At 42.3% G+C, this 21,649-nt stretch overlaps 2 protein-coding genes across 3 annotated transcripts in view; one reads left to right on the top strand and one right to left on the bottom strand.

Annotated features, from left to right (window-relative positions):
- LOC118329438 (multiple inositol polyphosphate phosphatase 1-like) overlaps positions 1–3,844 on the bottom strand; it is a gene marked incomplete at its 3' end in the record, with an annotated part of 5,445 nt that extends 1,601 nt beyond the window's left edge. Inside the window, 3 exon segments of the mRNA XM_035663627.1 lie at positions 14–111; positions 761–955; positions 1,036–3,844. Of these exon segments, the coding sequence (XP_035519520.1) occupies positions 14–111; positions 761–955; positions 1,036–1,867 (1,125 nt within the window).
- Positions 3,845–3,859: 15 nt separating this feature from the next.
- The window catches only part of zgc:91976 (uncharacterized protein LOC492359 homolog), a 23,207-nt gene continuing 5,417 nt past the window's right edge, over positions 3,860–21,649 (top strand). Inside the window, exons 1-3 of one of the 2 annotated variants that reach the window (XM_035663628.1) lie at positions 3,860–3,997; positions 18,595–19,451; positions 19,564–19,681. In XM_035663628.1, coding sequence (XP_035519521.1) covers positions 18,838–19,451; positions 19,564–19,681 — 732 coding nt within the window. In that variant the 5' untranslated portion in view covers positions 3,860–3,997; positions 18,595–18,837. Of the gene's footprint in view, positions 3,998–4,832; positions 5,186–18,594; positions 19,452–19,563; positions 19,682–21,649 lie in introns of those variants that run through there. The other variant, XM_035663629.1, reaches the window with a different exon arrangement.

Here is a 21,649-nt window from a genome sequence, read left to right as displayed (position 1 = left end):
TAATTTCTCCTACCTGTGCATCGTCCTCATCAAAGAGCTGACACCAGGGGGAGTTCTCCTCCTTGATTGCAAATTCATAAGCACACAAGTAAAATGCAGCCTCAGTCATATCTGCAGGAGAGAGGTTGGTGTAAAATGCTTAGTGGTCAAATTACACTGAAATATGCAACTATTAAAGAACCCGAGATGCTAGAAAAGTGACATCCTCTCGAACTAGACAGCACTTAGAGAGCGCATACACAACAACAGCTTGTCTAATGTAGTACAGAAACATTCAGCTCAGAAAGTAGTTTGTCTTTATCTAAAACTGAAGTAAGCATGTGATTATTGCACCTGTTTGAAGCCGATATTACTAATTCAAGGCCATATATGACAAGGTTCACCACAACCTGCTGCAGGAGCCTCAGTACTGCTAAATTAGAAAACAGCTCCACCCAGTGGATACATATAAGCTGATATACAGTATCTAATCAGTATGCACTGAGTCTACAGTCAGTATCAGGCTGTGACACACATTCAGTACTGTAATGTTGCTATGTTTGGATTAAAGGCAAACTAACTCAAGAATTTGGAATTACTCTTTTCATGAGTAATATCCCTGGATCACATACTGTAAATAGTCTTGATCAGTGGTCATTTAAAATACACAGCGTGCAGTTTGAGACTACTGCAAGCATGGATCCAAGGCAAAATACTTCAGACTACATGCACACAACACACTCAACAGCATCCAAAGGTAGTGTGTCTGCAGGTATATGACCATGCGTGATAAGATTGTGCGGGACTCTGAGACGGTCTGCGATCTTCTCCTGGACCCTCCTCATCTCTGGTCCCTGCTTGAACTTGTTGACCTCTACCACAGCTGACTTGTTGTTATCAACTTCCTCCACAAACCTGGTGCACTGGTCAAAAAACCTCATGAGAGTATCATTCACCGAATGGTCGAACTCCCTATCTGGGTGGGAAAAAGAAACAGGTTTTATTGAAAGTGCATGTAGGTGGGTAATACCAATAACATCATCATCAGGGTCGTACCTGTAATAGCCCACAGCTCTGTCAGTCCAGCCTTGAAGGACAGTGTGCTGTTGACACACCTGTGCTTTGAGCTGGTTATGAATTGGATGAATCCACCTCGGAGCTTCTCCTCTGAAATGAGTGAGGGGAACAGCTTTGACAGCCTGACGGCCAGATGCTTTAGATCGTTCACACCTTTCTGTACAAGTCGGCCGTCCATGTCCTCAGTGTACCACATCGTCCACTGGGTCTGGATTTCGCGCAGCCAGCTCTCTTGGCCTGAGGCATTATGCTGGGCTATGTTGTAGAGCTGCTGCATCTCCTTGACGTTTTTGGTTGTTGGATATCTTGTGCCGTGTCTTATTATTGCAGTCAGATACATTTCTTGACATTTTGCAGATGGAGGCTGTAAAATAGACCTGTTTACAGCAAGTATGTCCTCTGTGAGATACGGGTTCACCTCCTCGTACCTCCCTTTGGTGGTGAAATATTTGGCGATTGCTGGTATATTCGGCTTGTCCTCAGATTTTACATAATTAAGTAACCAGCAGGAGATGATGAGGAAATGAAAGACAGTGAATTTCCAAAGAAAAGTCAGCATGATGGACACAAGAAGAGACTTGAAGAGCAGCTGTCCCCAAAACTTTGCCAAACCAAAAACATTTGTATCAAAAATGGGACTGAGCAGAGTCCAGTCCAGTTTGTTTATCCCAATTTCCTCACAGCAGCATGACCTCAAATGTAAACACATTTTGTGCTTGCTATTGATTGACAATGTCAAAAAAAAAAAATAAGAATTGAAAATGAAACTATATTCAGATGGCAGATTATAAAGGTATTTTGTGAACCACATCTCTATGAAAGTGTAATTGTTGTAAAATTGGTTACAAAGGTCCACTTGGTTAACAATGTTTTAATATTTTCATATCAATATCGTCATTGTAAAGTTGTTTTATAGGGAGATTGGGTTCTTTCTCTGCTTATCTGCTCTCTGACCACAACTTACTGGTTTGACAGGTTAGGTAGATATACAATCACTCATTATCACAGCTAGTTTCATTTTGACAGCTTTAAGATTGAAGTGAAAGTAGAAAGTGGCACAATGGAACATTCGCTACGTTCCAGTGTAAGAACTCATCAGAGCTTATTTTAATTCTCACTTGTCTGCATATTATATTTCAGTCAGTTTGGTAGAAATTCTTGTTCTATAGGTGTGTATCACTTTCGTCTATTTTCAGTTGTTGCTTCATATATATATATACAAGAGCAGAGTTTGACACTGACATTGACTAAAAATCAACTATTCTCATTTAAATGTCAACTTGCAATATAAGATATTATATTATTAAATTATATTACATTATTAAGATATGAATAACAAAAAATGCTTATATTTTCTTTCTTAATTTCTGTTAACATTCTTTCTGAATCCAATTCTACATTAGGATTCATTATTTAGTTTTCAGCTTTGGCAGGAAAATCTGATAATAAAGTCCAGACTCTACAGGAGGTCCCATGTGGCCAGTCAATTCAAAAACCTCAATAAACAAGAGCAATTAAAAGCAAGTCTCAAGTGAAGTGGGAGCTGGTAAAAGGAAGGAGGTAATGGGGTGATTGGTCTGTCTGGAGCCAATCAATCAAAAACCTTTGTTTTTTGCAGGGTACAGAAAATTCTGTGCAGTGCAGGTTTAAGTGGGAGTCAGGCAATCATACCTTACATAGTAAAGAGGCTATTTCAAGTTAAACAGATTATGTCCTAAGATGTGACTAAAACAGACCAACTGTTGATCCATGAAGGAGTCACATATCAGTAATGCTGATAAGGATGTAAAGCCGCCTATAGAGACAGTGAATGTCAGACTAGACAGAAGAAAATGTACTCAGTGGGTATTCAAGATACGCCAACTTAGTTTTTATATCTTATCAAGCAGTATGAGCTGATCAGTGGTATCAAAAGCACTGTGCATTCTCAGGACTCACCACTGCCGTCTTCAATTCAATATAATCCTTCATCAACAGTGGAGTTATATCATTATAATTTGATCATGCGTAATTCAAAGTTGTCCAAATTCATAATTTGAAGCATATTAATTAAAAAGTAACAAAATGAGTCAAGAAGGTTTTGCTTCATATCTATTAAGACTTTTTGTCTGATGCAAATTCACAAAAGTGGAACACAACTGATTGCATTGCACTTACATTTGAATATATAATGTGATAGAAAAAAATATTATTGTGATATGTATTTAAACCATATCATTGGCAACCAATTACATTAACTCCCCCTTATGTCTCACTCTAAAATTTGGTAAAGCCCTCTAAATCTAAATATACACTATACACATTCATGTTAGTTTTCTAATATGATGATTAAATTAGCCAAATAATCAGCTATGATCTCAGCAATCCATCCTTCTATTTTTTTTAAATATACCATTAGAGTGATATTGCCAAAGCATAGTATAGTGTGTCAATTTTAAAATATTCAGCACGCTCAACCCTTCACCAATAGATGGCTTCAGATCAGTGAGCATGTGCTGTTCCAACGCTGCATTTACATACTCCTCCCGGGCCCCAACTTCAGAGTGTTCAATGTGTAAATATGTCTCAACTCTCAATAAAATCAAACAAAATGTGCTACGAGGTTTGCAATCCATCGTGGCGTCTGAAAACCGGACGTGTCGCTATCACAGACCTATTATATCATGTGTCCAAAGTTGCTTGCGACCCGTTATTACACCTTTACCCCCCCCACACGTCTGTTACCGTAAGGAGTCTAAACTAGCGGATGGTCCTTGAAGGCAGCAGCACTGACGTAATGAAGGGAACTCCCCCACTTCTCCAGTCCCAAACTGCTGCCTACCCATGAAAACACTAGACGGACTCGCTGAGGGATTCGTACCACATTGCGGTAAAAAAAAAGAAAACAAAAAGGAGCCCCACTACAATTTGAAGAGAAGCCCTTAAACATTTCGACGGCGAGGTAACTGCACTACACAGCTCTTTACCAGTCTTTTTGTGTGTCAAGCGGAGCCTCGCTCACCGCGGAGCCCTCTCAGCCCGGTGAGGTTAGTTAACACTGGCTCCAAGTCGGCGGCAAGGTAACAGTTAGTTAATGTGTAATGCTGTAAAGTTGAACACCGCTGGTTTGTAACGCACATTAAGCTTTATAGGCTCTCGGTATGCGCTGTTTTGACTGTTTTTTCTCTTACTACCGTTGTATTATGTGTACCGTTAGCTGCTCACTGGCCTTGTGTTGGAAACATTTGATCAGTTGATGACTCTAACAAACAAAAAAAAAAAAAACATCTCCAGTTATCGTTAATCCCGGTCCAACGTGATTGGCAGATGCTCGGTTCACGCTGGGTGGATTTTAACCCGACAGCAACGTGGAGCTGGTTAATATTTAGGCAAGCTATGAGGACGAATAAAACATCTTTTCAGCCTTGTGAACCACATTCCTGTAGCTAACTGTGAACGCTGTGGTCGACTCCAGGGGAGGCTGTGTTGTAGCTAGCGAGCTAAGCTAAGACACAGAAGACGCCAGCTTGCCTATCTATTTATAGGTGGTCCGACTATAAGCCCTTAAGCCACACTGTACGGTGGCTGCCGAGGCCTGAATGTGAATAAAAGCAGTGTTTTTTAGCCTGTAAAAACCACCTGTGTCAGCCATGATTTCCATGTAACGCTATTTCACAGGTGTCCCCACTCACGTTACAGTGGCGGTGAATCACCGACTGGGTCCTCTGCTGATCCATCTTTCTCTGTAAATATTAACCTAGAGCTTTAATGGTAGTCAAACATTAGGGTTTGGTTTGGTTTGACCACATTTGAGATGTGTTTGGGCTCGTTTATTCGTCTCTAAGAGGAGGGCGGAACGGGTGGCCTGATTTAGCACTGCTTTCCACAAAGTCTCGCAGACACGTCCCATCCCCTTTTTTTAGGGTGGGTGGGGGATACTTGATCTCACATGTATTTGGACAGTTGTGTCGTTTGGTTGGTGGTGGGGGAAAGACACAGCTGCCTGGTTAACAGGACATGCTGTGTGTGTGTGTGTGTGTGTGTGTGTGTGAGACAGCTAACCACCCACAAAGGCCAAGTAAAACTCGCAGATGAGCCAACAGAGACAGTGATGGAAACCAACAAGGCGATGTCTGTGCGACGGGAACTGGTGAGAAAGCAACTTTTCCACAGACCTAAACAGTGTGACTGCAGTCGGTGTCAAAGGGGCGAAATGTGAAAGTGATTGAAAGGGGTTTATTGTTGCCACTGGGTCCAGCCCCGGTTGCTAAGCATGTCGGACTATCCACAGCTGGAAACAATGAGTTGTCTGTAGGCAGAGCTAGGATTCGGGCTCGGAAAACTCTTGTCTCAGCTGACGACCAAACTTAATGACCAATAGTAGCTCGCGTCATCGGCTTCCTCTGGCCTGGAAATAAAAGCTTTAATGTTACGGTTGTCTTTTCAGAGAATAAGCAAACTCTTATTTTGCCATTAAGTGATCTGCGTAGAGTGTTGTGTGTTTTTCTGAGTGCGGCTGGGAGACGCACTCCTGTTTCTCTAGGCAGGCAGCTGGTTACTTTCTATAGACTGCGGTTTACTTTAAAGACAGGAGTGTCAGAGAAACAGAGAGCACCAGGAAATCAGGAGAGGCAGATATCCACAGGACAGGATGGAGGAGACAGACGAGACTATTACAGCCAGGCGGAGAGTGAGACGGCAAGAGACGAGAGCAGACGGAGACTAACTGTACATATTTGTGGTGTTTTATAAAGGTGAGTAAAAGTCTGTGGGTGTTTTTGATGTAGTAATTAACCCCCTAAATACCTGAATAATCACTTCTCCGCCGCCAGAGCAGAGCTTACCTGAGCAATACACGTTTACACTTAACAATGATTTGCTAATGTGTACATGAAAGGATCAGCAAGTATTGTAACTCCCCATCGACAATAATAAGGGACAAACGGCCGACAGTTTATATTGAAATTAGATTCTCATTTCAAAACTTTACAACAGAATGGAGAATATTATCTGCCATATGATCAGCAGTCTAAAACGTCTCTATTATGTTGAACACTATTGATCACCGTCATTAAAATGATCTCATAATTCCCTTTTCTGGGTAAGAAAGGTGACACTATTGTATCCCTCTGCTTCCTGTTGACGCAGACCCAATAAAGGAGGTATACACACTCAGTAGCCACGTTATTAGGTACTTGTTGACTTTTAGATATTTGTTAGTTGGTTTTTAATTTTAGGAGTTGGACACTCGCATACACACCTCCACCTCTGTCTGCTAGTGTTTGCGTGCCGTAAATGTCGCAGTCAGATTGTATGCTTAGGCTCTGTGCTGACATCTGTGTACCCCCAATTTGTTGTGACTGCGCAAACTGTCCACACAGTCACTACAGTGTGTGAAAGTGTGTGTAAGTCATATAAACAGAACTACTACACGGCCGCAGTCCGACCGTCCGTGTATGCGTCCGTTTGGGAGCCTCGACAAAGCCTGAAGAGTATCTCAAAGCATGGCTCCATTAATAAATGGCTGTTGACACAGTGTGTAGATCTTCTCTGGCAGTTTACCCCAACATTTATTGTATTGTGTCGTCTGTCAGTTTGTCTTTTAAAAAGGTTAGTGGTCAAAACAGATTCAGATACCTAATGGGGGAAAAACAATGGTGGATCTTCTGACCTTCTAAAATTGATTTGACACTTGAAATGGATATCGGTCCTTTTCTAAAACGATTCACATCTGCAACTGTGTGTTTCTGCTCCTCTCTGAGCCTCAATGCTCAAACCACAGCTAGGGTATAATGCTATTACCTGATGGCCTTGGTCTGTTTGTTATTCTCGTGCATGGTACTACAACGTTAGTGCCACCATTGATCATTTGATTTCCATCATAGGCTTGCCTCCAGAGAAACAATATGTAATGGCTTTAATCTTGTTTCTGCCATAATTAGAAACACATGAAGTTTTACTGCCACTCACATGATGTCCCAGTTTTCTGTGGCCTACAACTGCTTATTGGCAATCTAGGCTACTAGCACTCTAGCCTATTTTGTTTTTCAGAAAAGAAATGATGTCAAAATGTGGGATTAATCTTTAATAATCCTTGTGGGAGAAAAAGGGCAGTGTTTAAGTAGTCTAATGGCATTTTACTTGGCTGGCTTTGAGAAATAAAGGAGACACATGGATGTTAAATAATACTGGCACAGTTTGAAGTGATGTGTATTTGAGGTTGCGTACTGCACGAGACGATGCAGGTGAGCGCACGCGGACAAAGGCGGGGATCCGGGGCAGTAAGGAATTTAAGTCGTTCAAGCTGGCCCCTGCTATTGTCTGGCCTGCTTACACCTGAGCTAGGTATCCCCCTGTCCTGACTTGTTTTGAATAACTACTCCCGCCTGCATTCCTGCATCAAGTTTCTCAGGGTGTTTGGTGTACCTGCAATCACTGGTGCACCCGTTTGACTATATTTCAAGGAGCCTAATTCCTGTAGATCTGCACCTGGCCTATTTTAAACACGCCAACATGTTACATTGAGGGTAGATAACTTTGGCCACAGGCGGGCCAGTGTGTTGTTTTGTGACCACAGCTGTCCTCGATGGAAAACCACACGTAGAATATAAACAAATGGTGTTATGTGCAAAGTATGAATATGAAAGCGACACTAAAAAAAGAGTCCTATGAAAGATGATTTCTTTACTGTCCTTTACTTGGTGGCTCCACGGCAACTTAAAAAAAAAACCGCCCACTTCAATGTATGTTAAGAGTACAATGTGGAAAAACTATATCTATGCACGTAGAAAAATCTTGTGTCTTCTCGGTCCTACATTGGAGATTTCACAGTTCCAGCCTGACTGTGCAAGATAATTTACTGTATGATAGCTCTCTCTGCGGTTGTGGGTGTCACCCTGGGATCTCTCCAGTAACCCTTTTAAAGCCTTGTTTACACTTAAGGGTTGAGTGCTACAGTTGTGTACATTGTTTAAATAACACGATTGAAACACAAACTGACGAGAAACACTGACTACCCCTGGAAGTCACGTGTTCACGGTTACACCCTCTGAGAAACCTTTAAAAATACTACTCCCACTATTACAGTTATGTGTTGGAGAATGTGGATTTTCTTATAGTGCCAATGGAGCTTTTAGGGTCATCAGAGGGGTACAATGGATGGCTCCTTCATGGAAGATTGCACGGGGCAAAGCAACCAAGAAAGCAAGGGCCAGACCTCGGTGTACTGTGCAAGTTATTGCTCCTAAAATACATATCGGCCCAACACGCAGGCCAGTACAGAGTCATCGGGTTATGTTGGGGTATTTTTAAATCGTCTGGTTTACATTCACTCCGAGTCCAAGAAAGACCTGCATTTTGGTAGCATTCAGTGAGAGGATAATAATAAATTAGTTGTTTTGACCGTGTAAAGCGCAGTGGTTTACAGGGTCAGCTGACCGGGTCAACAACAATAGGAGTGGTAGCGGTGTTTATCGTAAAAACACTACGAACCAGATAGCACTGTCGGTAAACAATACGTAGAACGAGCAACAAGCCAACACCTTTTAAACAAAGCAATAAATACAAACGAGAGTCTGATAGCAGGGCAATGTTCAGTTTTCTACACAGTCTATCAGGAATGTGCACATTTCTGCCCAAACACGTCACTACAGCTCCGTTAATCTGTCAGTCTTGAAAGTTCAGGTAGTCGACATATAAAAAGACTAAATGCTGTGCTGCACGCTAACTATTCCCTGTTGACAGCAAGTCCCCCGTGCGATATCCTAAATAGATCCTAAATATATTTTCTGATGTGTTTGCATCACTTGCAGTTGAACAGAGGGGCTAGGCGGGCTGTGCGTCGGTCCTCTGGGGACGTGAGGGCCTGACATCCTGATAAGCGTCTCATAAAGCCACAGGTGGTACCCTCATTAGCAGACAGCACCATCCGCTAGCGTGGTTGTTGTGCCGTTCAGCTCAGCTCCCCCAGGACTTCTGCAAGAGCCGTCCGTGTTCTCTAGGGTGTCTCACCCTGCCAAACACCTTGCCCTGTTAATTAACAGACTGACTGGACATAATATTGTTCTCCGACGACGAAGCCCTTTTGAACCATGTTTATTTGGTGCTGTAGACCTTGCGTCAACCTTGCACCATCATCCGCTCTCGTTGTATGGATAGCTATAGCTAATTTGAATACAAATCTTATCTTCAGTCTTACTCCATTGATGCCATGCTTTCTGATGGTAGTTTCACAGTGGAACAAAATGAATGGTAATTGTTCGTTTTACCTTCGATTTCATGCAAATTGTCATTCTCCCGCTGCGACTTTTAGTCATGTGGGTAAAATTAGAAGTGCAGTATTCCTAGGCAGTAGGACACACACACAGTTGGGAGCTTCTGTTGCCAGCTGTTATGGCTAGCAGATTGATTATTCCCTGACAGGAAAAAATATCAAACCTTCGTTGCCTGTAGTCAGACTTCACAGTAACTGCACTCAGTCAAGGCCGTCATCAGACCTCAGCGTTTAATTTCTCACTTTCATACATTTTCCTTGCCCTGAATAGCTTGTGTGATAGTCTTAAGACTTCTCTAATCGATTGTCCTCTGTAAGACCTTGTATCTGACAAGACTGCTTTGACATTTCTTGTAAATGGAGTACATTTGCCCTAAAGTGGGTTTATCCTGTATACATGTGTTTATCAACATGCCAGATGTATTGATCTGTCGCTATAGTTCCCTGAGGTGATGAGTAATCTGCTGCTCAAGGAAGCTGTACAGTAAAGATACACTCTGGGCAACGTTGGAAGTTAACAAACATCATTTCTTCACAATAGGAAACTAAAACTAAAACTTGAAGTGTAGGTGTAGTTTAAACATGTAAAATTCATGCCCGTGCTGGTTTAAATGGACTTTTACAGGACATCTTGTGCTGTAAGAACCAACCGTATTGGTTCCAGTATTGATTTGGGCACGTTGAATTTGGCTATGTTGATTTAAACAAATTTACAGTTGCATCGATTATTCATTTGCTTGTGTACGCAGCAAGAGCATAATCATACGGCCAATACAATCGTGATTGGTTTTCATCATATTTAGTGCTTGTTATGAAATAGACATTCTTGTGATTTATTTCTTATAAGTATTTAGACAGAAATTGAGGTTTTGTTTAGGAAAAGGTAACAAGTCATGTGCATTGATTTAGTGTTCAATAACACGGTAAACATAGATAAAAGTATTGGGGATGGGAATCGAGAACCGGTTCCAGATTGTCCGATCCATCAGAGTCGTATGCCACAGAGCAGTGACTGTAGATCCAGTTCATTTTATCAATGCCAGGATGGTTGTCTGACAATTGGGCATTGTAAAACAATGGCGTCAAACTCATGCTTGTACACTGCTGGAAGCTTTCAACAAGAACGAGTCATGGTGGAGAGGAACAGTCAGAGAGAGCCTAACCATAACTCTCTTTCTGCAGCCTGTGTGGTTGCATTTGATGCTGAAATTGATCACTAATAAATAAGAGAATCAACAAAGAAGCGTATGAACTATGACCCTAAAGTATCAATTCATAATATCAAATAGCAGAAGCAAACGCATTCAAACTTAAAATGAATCCAAATAAAACAATTATATAAAGTAGCACCTCGAGAGTTTTAAGATGATGTAAAAGGAACAAATGTTGCCTATTAACAGACCGTACGCTAAAGAGATTTAATTAGTGCTCTTTTGTTACCAGCACATTGGTCCTGAAGGGACATTTTCATGATGAACTCTTCAATACTTTTTTTTTAAGTTGCTAGAGCAGTGAAAGTCCGGGTAATACCATTGTATTCGGAGGAGTGTCAGAAAAGAAATCTGTCAACCATGCCACATGAAACTAAAACTGTCTGCGTGGTTGGTTAAGTGGTATGTTTTTGTGTTTGTGTGTGTGATTTTTTTTAAATTTTTTTAATCTCTAAAATGCGTGCTACTCATCCCTTCTGTGTTCATTGAAGCCAAGTTACTGTTGAATCATTTAGTCCGTCCCTCTCAAATAGTCGATTGAAGATGGGGAGATATACTGCTCTGGTCGCTGGTTATACTTTCTTTAGAATTGGCAGGAAGGAGGTCCAGCACCAATACTTCATAAAGCTGTGTAAGTATGTTTACTCAGTTTAACAATGGGACTGTAGGATTACACGCTGTGTAATCTACAGCAGGGACGTACATAGTTACATTTTAACCATACAATCTTTCACTTCAGCCAGGCTGTCCCAGTTGTGTAAATATTGGCCTACCTGTGGGGCATTTGTGTTCTAGGTGTAAAGGGATACAGGTGAGAGCGTGTTGTTCACCCATTCTCAGTTCACCTCACAGATAAAAAAATAAAAAAAACCTGTAAAGGGATACTACTTTTTCACAAAACTGTGTATAAAGACAAGGACAACACCCTCGGGACACAAGGCAAACAAAGCTTTCTTTTTAATAGTTCATACCGTCTTTGTTTGGCTTTTATGTGACTGACATTGTTGTGCAATGACACGTCTATTCTGTCCAAAGATTGGACCATTTTGTATAAATGTATCACACATATCCAGGTTAAATGAAACATGAGCTGGCAATAATGAGACGCTTCGGTGAAACAATGTGCAGGAGTGGTCTGGTGGTTGGTTTTCAGTGAAAATTGTGATGCAAAAAGGATAATTCCCACTAAACGCAAATCATATCGCAACAGCAGTATCTGTGAGAATAATTGCAATTGTGATTATTATACTATATGGTGCAGTCCTAGTCTTCTTTTCAGAGTTCCTGTACAGACACAGAAGTCAGTACTGGAGCTGTGGCAACAATAAATCTTTTTATGACTTGGCCCACATTTCTACCAGTTTAAAAGTTGACCAGCAGTTTACTGTCATATATGAGAACTAAAAGCAGATGAAGCTCACGTTTGAGAAGCAGGAACCAGAAAAAGGTTGAGCGTTTTGCTTGAAAAATGACTGAAACCGAATAATTTATCAAATTAGTTTTTGGTTATTTTTCCTGTCGATGGATTTAATCGTTGCAGTTTATCTGCTTACGTGCTTTGTAACTGGCGGGACACTCGTGATCTAGTGTGGTGGTTTATGGCAACTCTCATATCCTGTCAAACACGGTTGCTAAAAACAAACCGTGAGTCACCGGGTCAGTTTATTTGTCAGCTTGTATCCAGCAAGACAAAACGGATACCATTTTCAGCATTTTGCTGTCAGCAAACTTTTTGTTCTGTTGTAATCACACGTGCTTATTCTCAGTCTCTCAATTTGCTGCACCTTTCAGTTTTCACTCTTTCCCTCTTCTCGCATACACAGTATCTTTGCAACTGTCCAATTAACTTAACTTAAAAAGGTAATTTCTCTTGAGGATCAACCTTATGACCATTAGTTCGAGAGAGGATCGCTGAATTACATTTAAGATCTAGTCATACCTCAGAGCTCTCTTTGCTGCCCGTTGCTTCTAGTCGTCTACAGATGAGCTTAGTTTTACACAGTTTTCCTTTGTGGAAACACTGGAACAGTTAGAGATTTGCAACCAGTTCAAGCACAGACACGTTGTGAAAAGTCCTTGTTACGGCGGCTATGATCTGACTCTAAAGTGAGTTACCAAAGAGGCACACGGTATTTCGCCCAATTTTGCTGCATATTCCAGTCGACGGAGGGCCAGCTGCGATATGCCTCAGGTTGACCTGTGTGTGTGTGTGTGTGTGGTGTGTGGTGTGGTGTTTTGTTGTGTGTGTGTGTTAATCCTCTGTACTGTATCTCTGTACCTCTCTTCTCATTGTTATTAATGTGGTTCTATCTGTATTTCTGCCAATTTGAAAAATGCTGTTCTTTTTCGACCAGGAAATTTCATATCTCCAATCGTGGGTTTCATAAGGGCCAAAAAAAAGACAAGACAGAACGAAACAAATAGCAGGAAACAAGTGTGCAGTAAATAGAGATACAGCGGGGAGAAAGTACAATGAATAGGCGCCGGCTTCCCGATCATGCAGCCAAGGAGGAGAATGAAGGAAGAGGTGGAAACTAAAAGACAGAAGGTGGCGACGGGTCAGAGCAAATGTTTTCCCTCCCCTCTGAGGCGAATGCTGCTGAGGCGATGAAAGACGAGGGGATTTCGGAACAGCGAGTGATGAGTTGCCCCTTTTATCACGAAGCTTTAATTCAGAAGCTCACAGGAATTTTTTTAAAAAAAGCTTAAAAGTAGGTTTTGTTTGGAAAAATAAACAAACACTGTACAGGTGCTTAGTTAATATTACAAGAGCACATCTGGGCTGCTGTTTACACTATTACAGTTTGGATTAAACTTGTAGCACAGGGCTGCTCAAAGCCATTGGACCTTTTCTACGGATGGTGTGATTATGTTTGGGTTGGCTGTACATGTCACTCCTGGGTTGGATGTTTTTCTAGTGATGTCGTACTGCCTTGTGCTCAACCAACCCAACCCCCCCCTCCTCCCCTCCCCTCGGCCCCACTACAGTTTCTGAGTGGAAAGACTTCCCGCTTGAGGTAAGAAGTGTTCTTGTGGTAATGTTTGTTTTTTAATCACTTTTTCCAGTGAGCTAATTTAGCCACCTTGCTCCCAGTGCTCACTTTGACTTTGTTAGAATAATACCCTTCTATATTGGGGTTAAAACTGCGGTTGCATTTCTGCTTGATGAAAGCAGGAAACTACAGGAAGTGGGCACAACAATGGTCTGATCTAGGCCAATGAGATTTCGTCTGTATTGTATCTTTTGAACGCCGCTTCAACAAGATGCTTCTGGAGATCTGTCCTTATTTAATAGTCTTTCTCTCATGATTGCTGTTTGTTTTCTCCAGGCCATGCTGGAGCATTTTTTGCCGTTTAGATGATTCACTTAGAAAGGAAGAAGCAAGCAATCTAGATGTAAAGTACTGTTTTCTTTGTAAATGTTTTATGGGGGAGGGAAAAGCACTTGGCATAGTTGTTAGACCTCAAGATGCACACAATAAGTTTCTAATGTAAACATAGCTTTTGTTTGTTTGCAAGAAGACTCTGCAGGGGCTGTCGTAAAGGTCCAGTGTGTAGGATTTAGTGGGATCTAGTAATGTAGCTACTTGTTTTGTAAAGATTAGAAATTGCAATTAGAATTAGAAACTCTCAACATTCGATACTTGATAATCTCCCTCAGGATAAATAAAGGTATCTAATCTATCTATCTATCCTATCTATGCTATCATATCTATCTATCTATCTATCTATCATATCTATCAGTATCTATCACTATTCTCATATTCACTCATCTTATCATATCACCTAATCTATCATATCTATCTATCTATCTATCATGGTGTGTTCTCTCTCACACACACACAGCAAGCAAATTGTTGCCTTGCATGCTTGCACGAATTTGGCTGTGGGATGATTTGTGTTTCTACACCCGAAACAGCCACAATACAGCTAGCAAGCAATGGCAGGCACCAATGGGTGTATCTGTCTACAGCTTCCTGCTGACACTTTGAAATTTGACTTTTTTAAAAAAATCCACACTAGTTTTAAAAAATAAACTGAGCCTCCTCCCCCCAGATTAGAGAAGAATCTGATGCAACTCCAGGTCTTTATTCACCCAGAAGCTCCAGCTCTGCTCTCTGTTTCTCTCCTCCCCACACAACACTCTGCAAAGCCACATCAGACATGGATGTTGACTTTTTTAATACATGCTTTCAACTTGTGGTTAATACAGTGTAGCTGAATACAATGTCACCTGATGGGCTACAGTTATTTGGGGGTTTTATTTTGGTGTTTTTTAAAAAGACTAGATAGTGTAGGGCCCCGAGCTACATGCCACTTCTAAACTGTGGTGGCTGTATAGTGTCAGACTGAACAGGCGGTGAAAAAGGCACAATCCCACGGTAGCAAAGATAACATTGCTCATAGTGAACATAATGCTCCTGGCTAATAAACAAATGTGACTGGGTTGCTGGAGTAATGTCGGTATAATCATTGTTTGTCGTTTTGGAGCTATAATACGCAGGCGTTGTGCAGGGCAGGTCTATAGTTCAGAATATATTATCATTTGACCCAATGCGTATCAACATAGATTAGCAGCTTGCCTCGATACGTATGAAAACAAGATGAAGTACTCCACCCAAAACTCTGGTACTCCCCTTCCTCTACACAAAACAGAATTGTGACTAAGCAGTGACCAAGTTTAATACAGATTCTGTGAAGTGAACAAATTATCATTATAATTTCATATGAACTTCCTTTTTTAATTTGTATTGTCACTGTTATTAACCACGAATACAGCTGACCACAGCCTATATTTTCTGTGAAAGAGCAGATTATAAACTTCTTTTACAGCCACCTGACGAGCCTTCAGAAGGCGAGCATTGTATACTGAAAACATTTTAGGTGTGGTATCACTTCGATCCAAACTACTCGCCTGCCGACAGACCAGACTAACTGTGCGTTTGTGTGTGTGTGGAAGCAGGGACGCTGAAAAAGAGACGAACCTACAGCAGGCAAATAATGGTTTCAAGAAAGCAAAGTTAAGTGATGTAAAAATGATAATTGCAAACTAGTTGGCGAAGTGTGGGCAAGTGTATACAGTGCTCCCTGCCAAATGTGCAATTGACTTAAATTAAATTTAGATAGTAGAAGTTTTTGTTCTTTGTGGCTTTTTTATGCCTTTTGATTTGATAGGACGGTTATCAGACAGGAAAGGGGAGAGAGATAGGAGGGATCACGTGAACGCACCAGGGCCACGTGGAGGTGAAGAAATGAAACCAGTAGAGGTTGCTGGTAGATTTAGAAATTTGCCCATGTGAGCTGTAAAACACACACCACACACCGCACAAGGAGGTGGGGTTTTTCTTTATGCTACAGCACCCATCTGCGCTATACCGAAAATCTCTCTAGCAGTCAAATTTGTATGGTTTAAGCAAGGAAATATTTGCTTTGCATGTAAAAGCACCGTTGGAGATGGAAAGCAAAGCACACCTCGTTGAATGTAGCTCTAGTAGGCGCTCTCTGCAACCCCGTCTGCTCCTGTTTATTGATCTGCAGGACACCCGCTCGCCTGTTTTATCACTTTAGAAACACTGTGCTTGTTTATGACCAGCGTTAAAACTCAAAGTTCAGTTGGTTATTGAGTCGGTTGGCTTATGTCACCTTCAGAGACCCCAGCACCACGTGGGTGTGCTCTTCTTGTAGTCAGGTTTAAAAAAAAAAATAAAGCCACTTCCTTAATCACTGCCATCAGTTCTGTAAGTAGCAGCTGGCCTGCAGCAAGTAAACATTTGACAATAAAAGTCGGATAACGCTGAAAATAAAGGCTTCAGTGGCGCGGCACGTAACAATCCCATTTTTCTGTGTTGTCTTCCTCTGGTGTTGTCACATTTACTGAAGTTCTGACAGGAAACAAAAAGCTTTCAAGGTCAGAATCATTGTTTAGGGAGCAGCTTCATTGTTTTTCTTTAATCTTGGGTCAAAATTCACAACATCATAAGGCTGAAGCATTTCCAGACTTTCCTCTGTTTTTGTAGTTCTCTGCTCTCAAACAGTATGTCCCGAAGTCATGTCTGCTCAGATCTCCATCTGTTTTGCTTGTGGCAGAAACGTTTCTTATCAAAGCCCTTCTACTTGGCCATCAGGTGTCGGTTAACCTCAGCACACAGGGAGTTACTTGGATGAAACATGCATTTTCCATAACCTCATACAACTCCGCGGGCAGGTTACAGCCAATGCAACGCGTACATATGTAGTCCAGGTACTCCTCCGTTCCCCGGTGTTTGAATGATAAAATGATCGTACTCTTCCCATCATTACATTTCCATTACATTTCTCTTCCTTTCATCTCCTACCTCTGTTCCTTCACCTCACCTTCTCTCGTCATCACAGATCAGCTCTTGGTTTCACCCTTGGCCCACATTTAACTGCCTTTATGTTCATAAAGGCAGTTCCTTTGAGTTCTGGAGAAAATAAACCTTTGCTCAGAGGATAGCAATTTCCTGGCTTTATTTCCATGCATTCTGATCCGATTCCCAAGATGACGGTCACCTTTTCATTCTGAACCTCCTAATTTACACAGCTTGAGCATAAAAATGACAAAACCCTTCCAGTATTCCTGAGACGGCTGTATTCAGATACCTAGGTAGATACAGGTTAGTTTATTGGATTCAGGATTAGTTTGTTTTTCCCAGTTCAGTTGAGTGAGATTATTTCTCCACTGGGCCTGCTGTAAGCTGATTCATAGACCAAAGGTCCTCAGCACACAGCTGACTCAGTGACAGCTAATCTCTGATCTGTCTGAATAGTACACTGTTAACACGTTGATGCAGCACAGCTGGGTTGTCACGTAGCTAAGCTGCTGCAGTGAGGACTCTCACGCTGCGCTGTTTGCATCCCATCCATACGTTTATTGTTCCACTGGCTCTTTTTAATGTTACGTTAGAATCGTGGGGTTATCGGGTCAAACCGTTCTCCAGACCTCAGCAGGAATAAATGTGATGCCAGGTGTTGTGAGAGTTGTAGCCGACCCAGCTTGGAGCCCATTTATTTGGCCCTGTTTTTGCTGGCCTAAACGAACAGGCCTCTGAGCGGAGACGAGGTGAGACGAGGTGAGACGAGGTACTGATGTGCAGTTTGTTGTGCTGCCAACTAGCCAGCCTGCCAGTGTATTTAGCAGCTATTGGCCTTAGCTGAGCTGAGCTGGCTGTGCGGTGCTGGGGCCTGACTGCTGGCTGACTGCCCTCTAACAAGGGTGGGGCTTTGTCAGTGCTCAGTGCTGACCTTCACTCTGATTCATGATTTCCTCGTCCTCGCAGTCCGTTTCCCTCCCATCCTCCCCTCTTTCCTCGTTAGCATGCAGTAGATCAGGACTGGCCTCCAGCTGTATCCCCCCCACCCCCCACCCCCCAAACACAAGCAGGACCACCCTGTGTCCACCACAGACATCGCGGTCTGTAAACAAACTGACATGTAGCAGATGTGTGAGTTCACCCCCTATTTTAACGCTAAACTGAGAAACACACACTATGGAAAACAAAGTTAAAAATCTGTGAAAGAGTTTTTGTTTAATTTTTTTATAGTACGTGTTTTCTTTCTTTTACCATCCATCACTTTCCCTCGCCTTCAGTTCACCTTGGATCTGTTTACACACTGTTGTCTAATAATAGTGAGTTTGAACCAAAAACTCATTGATGTGGGTAGCTCAGAATGACCACTGTATACAGCTGACACTTACTCAGTGAAGTGAAGAGTCACGTGTCTTCTCCACTTGTCTGTGCAATCACGTATAACAACCGAGCTAATCAACTCAGGATGTTGCTGATGGATTGGGTCCTCATACTGTTCCTTTAGAATGATGTCAATTATTTATTTAATGTTTTATGTCTGTGAAATGGAGCTTAAGTAGTTTCCCTGGTGATTTTTTTTCTCCAGTAGTTCAGAGCTGACCAACCTGTGGCTGTGCTGCTCTATTATTTAGTCAGAGTATACATACAAGCTTCCGGTCCGTGACTACACACCCAGTAGAGTTACGGTAGTGGATATGGTAGTCATCGCTGCATTGTGACTCACAGCATTTTATTTTCCCTTTAACAGGGGCGCAGTGTGTGAGGAAGCCTCTGTGGATCACCTGCTACGTGTTCGCCCTAACCTTCAGTGACCCTGCTGCCTACGTTCAACCCCCGTCTCTTCAAGAGGAGGCTGGGCTCCCTCCGGGCGCAAGAAACACCATGTGCCAAAACTGGAGAGGACTTACCATTGCCCCATAGACAGCCACACCTCCCGTGAACCCGTCCCCTCCAGGACCACCCTAATCCTCCACATCGTCCACTGGCCAAGATGACGAAGGTGGCGGCATGGTCAGCAGAGGACGTCTCCGATTGGCTGAGCAAGGAGGGGATGCCGGAGTACATAGATGCCCTCCGTCGGACCGATGGCCCGGCCCTGCTCAGGCTCACAGAGGCAGATTTCAATACGCCTCCCCTCTCGCTGGTGGCGTCTGACGGCGGGCAGCAGCTGTTGGAGCGACTGGAGACGCTGCAGATAGAGACTCATATAGAGGCTCACAAAAACGGCCACGCAAACGGGCACGCCGGTGGGCTACCTAACGGAACTAGCAAGCCTCAGAGGAATGGCACATTGGGGATGAAAGACTTCAGAAGGGAGATGGTCAAGATCCCCATCCCTACAATGGAGACTACACGGCCCTCGTTCCCCGCCGAGTGGGGCAAGACGGGCATAGCGTTCTTCTACGCGGTGGTGTGCTTTGTCACCACCACCGTTGTCATTTCAGTGGTCCATGAGAGAGTACCGCCAAAGGAGCATACCCCACCACTGCCAGATAAGTTCTTTGACCTGTTTAACAGGGTGGAGTGGGCCTTCTCCATCTGTGAGATTAACGGCATGCTGCTGGTGGGACTCTGGCTCATACAGTGGATGCTACTCAAGCACAGGTACAGTCTTTGTTAGGTACCCAAATATTTTAGTTAATATGTTAGACTTTGATCTGCAACTAAATAAAAAATGTCATATTATTCTTTTTCTTTTTCTTTCTTTTTTCCCCAGGTCAATTATAGGCAGGCGGTTCTTCTTCATTGTGGGCACACTCTATCTGTACCGGTGTATTACAATGTACATCACCACTCTGCCCGTTCCTGGGATGCACTTCAAATGCTCTCCAAAGGTATAATACACATACACTTTTATTTCTATCACCATTGTAGGTTGGTTGAGCATGAAAGGCTTCTTTCTTACTTAACCGCTTGCGGCGTAACCGTGTTGAATGGGCAAATTCAGCGAAAAATTAGATCTCTTTTGTAAGCTGAAAGCCTCTGAGTGCTCTCCACTGACCGCCGATTTTAAGATACATGCATGTCCATTTTTTATGTGAATAAGAGGAGCTTTGTGTGTTTGCTTCACTTTTTTGTAGTTCCTATTAGATAATGTTGCAATTGCTCTGCTGGGGAAGCAGTTTTTTAAATTTTATTGTATACTTGTGTTCTCAAAGCCACTGTGCAGTCTTTCTTCTGGGTTAATGGCGTCTTGTTCATGGAAACATTACAGTCTGTGTTCTCTGTGCGTCTCGTAAAACATTTGCATGCTTGCTGCTAGAACACAGAATACCATCAAATATGTGCACACACTCATCAAAACATTGCTCTGAAGCACCACCGGTGGTAAGAACCGTAATAGTGTAAGGTTATAGCGGTCATCAGAAATACTGCCGAGCTTTAGGCAACTAAAATTTCTGTTATAGATCAAAGCTAATTATTAAAAATGTGAGTGTTAAGGTCATTGTCATTAAGAAGTCATAGTTATGGTTTAAAGAAACCAACTTGGTGTAGGAGAACAGTGCAGGAGAAGTATAATGACCTGTGGTGTTTTAGTCTGTACTACCACTCTCATCCTCCAGACCCTCACTTGCTGTTACAGCACTTCCTTTTATGGCAGGAAATGCAAACAATAACACAGGTTGTTTAAGTGAGCAAAATGACAAATGCTGAAGAGGTCAGTCTACAAGTAAAAGACTAGTGCTCAAGCACTGTATTTACTGTAAATGTATCATGCATGAGCCAGTAGGTTTCCGAGACCCCGACCAGAACAACTCTTGGCCTACATGCGGCTGTAGCTGCAGTGAATTGCACATCAGAGAACTCTCCAGTTGACACTGCAAATTGCATCCACGGCACGCCTCACGACTGTTGATTGAATGTAATTAAGTTTTCCTCCTCTGCAATGAAGGTTTTTTTTCCCACCCTCAGCGTCTGTGTGTGTGTAGGTGTGTGTGGGGTTATAAGGGTATCAGAATGAATTTACATCCATTCACATTTTCATGGTTTCTTATTGCATCTATTCCAGTATGTTTAAGACACTGACATCAAAGCTAATATTCTGACTTTATTGTGGTTTCGCTGTTGTGGCTAAAATGGCTGCTGCTTTTAGTCATGCTTTCTAGAACATACTGAAGAACCTTGAGCAGTCTCCTCTAGATGAATAATGCATGGGCTATCGCTAACAACATGCTGGTTTTTGGCTGCTACAGTGTGTTCTCCGGTTTAATCGTGGTGACTTCATTGGTTCTAAACACTGTTTTTCTCTCTGCCTGTAGGAGAATGAGCTTCAGGATTTCCTCCAGGAGAACAAACACTTGAACCTCCAGTTGTTCAACAGTAGCCACAAGGCGTCTGAATATGAGAAGGTAAGAGGGGATTTCTGTGGATGATGTTGTTGTGGTCAAACACTTTTGTCCAGATAGACATATCTTAACAATCATTGGATGGATTAGCAAGGAATTTTGATAGATAAACTTTTCACATTCATTGTCACCAGAGGATGAATCGTACTTACTTTTTCTGTAGCGCCACCATGAGGTTGACATTTTTGCTTTTTAGTGAAATATTTTGACATCTATTGGACGAGTTAAGAGGGAGCTGGTACAGACATTCATGGTGCACCACGATGAATCCTAATGCCTGATGATTCCCTTTGAGTAAAGCCCGACTGATACATGGGCCTAATTGGTAGAATTTGGTATCATGTCAGTATGTTATCCGATATATGGTAGTACGAAAACTGAAAGAAATGCTTGTGGTTATATATTTGTGTCACTGAAAAGTTAATCCAGAAGAGTGCGCTGTGACAACATTGTGGC

Source organism: Morone saxatilis, unplaced genomic scaffold, assembly GCF_004916995.1.
Source record: "Morone saxatilis isolate NCDOM2014 unplaced genomic scaffold, NCSU_SB_2.0 Contig19, whole genome shotgun sequence".
In the NCBI taxonomy this organism is placed as follows: Eukaryota; Metazoa; Chordata; class Actinopteri; family Moronidae; genus Morone; species Morone saxatilis.
The sequence above is the reverse complement of the archived record's forward strand: the minus strand, read 5'-3'. Positions and strand labels throughout refer to the sequence as shown.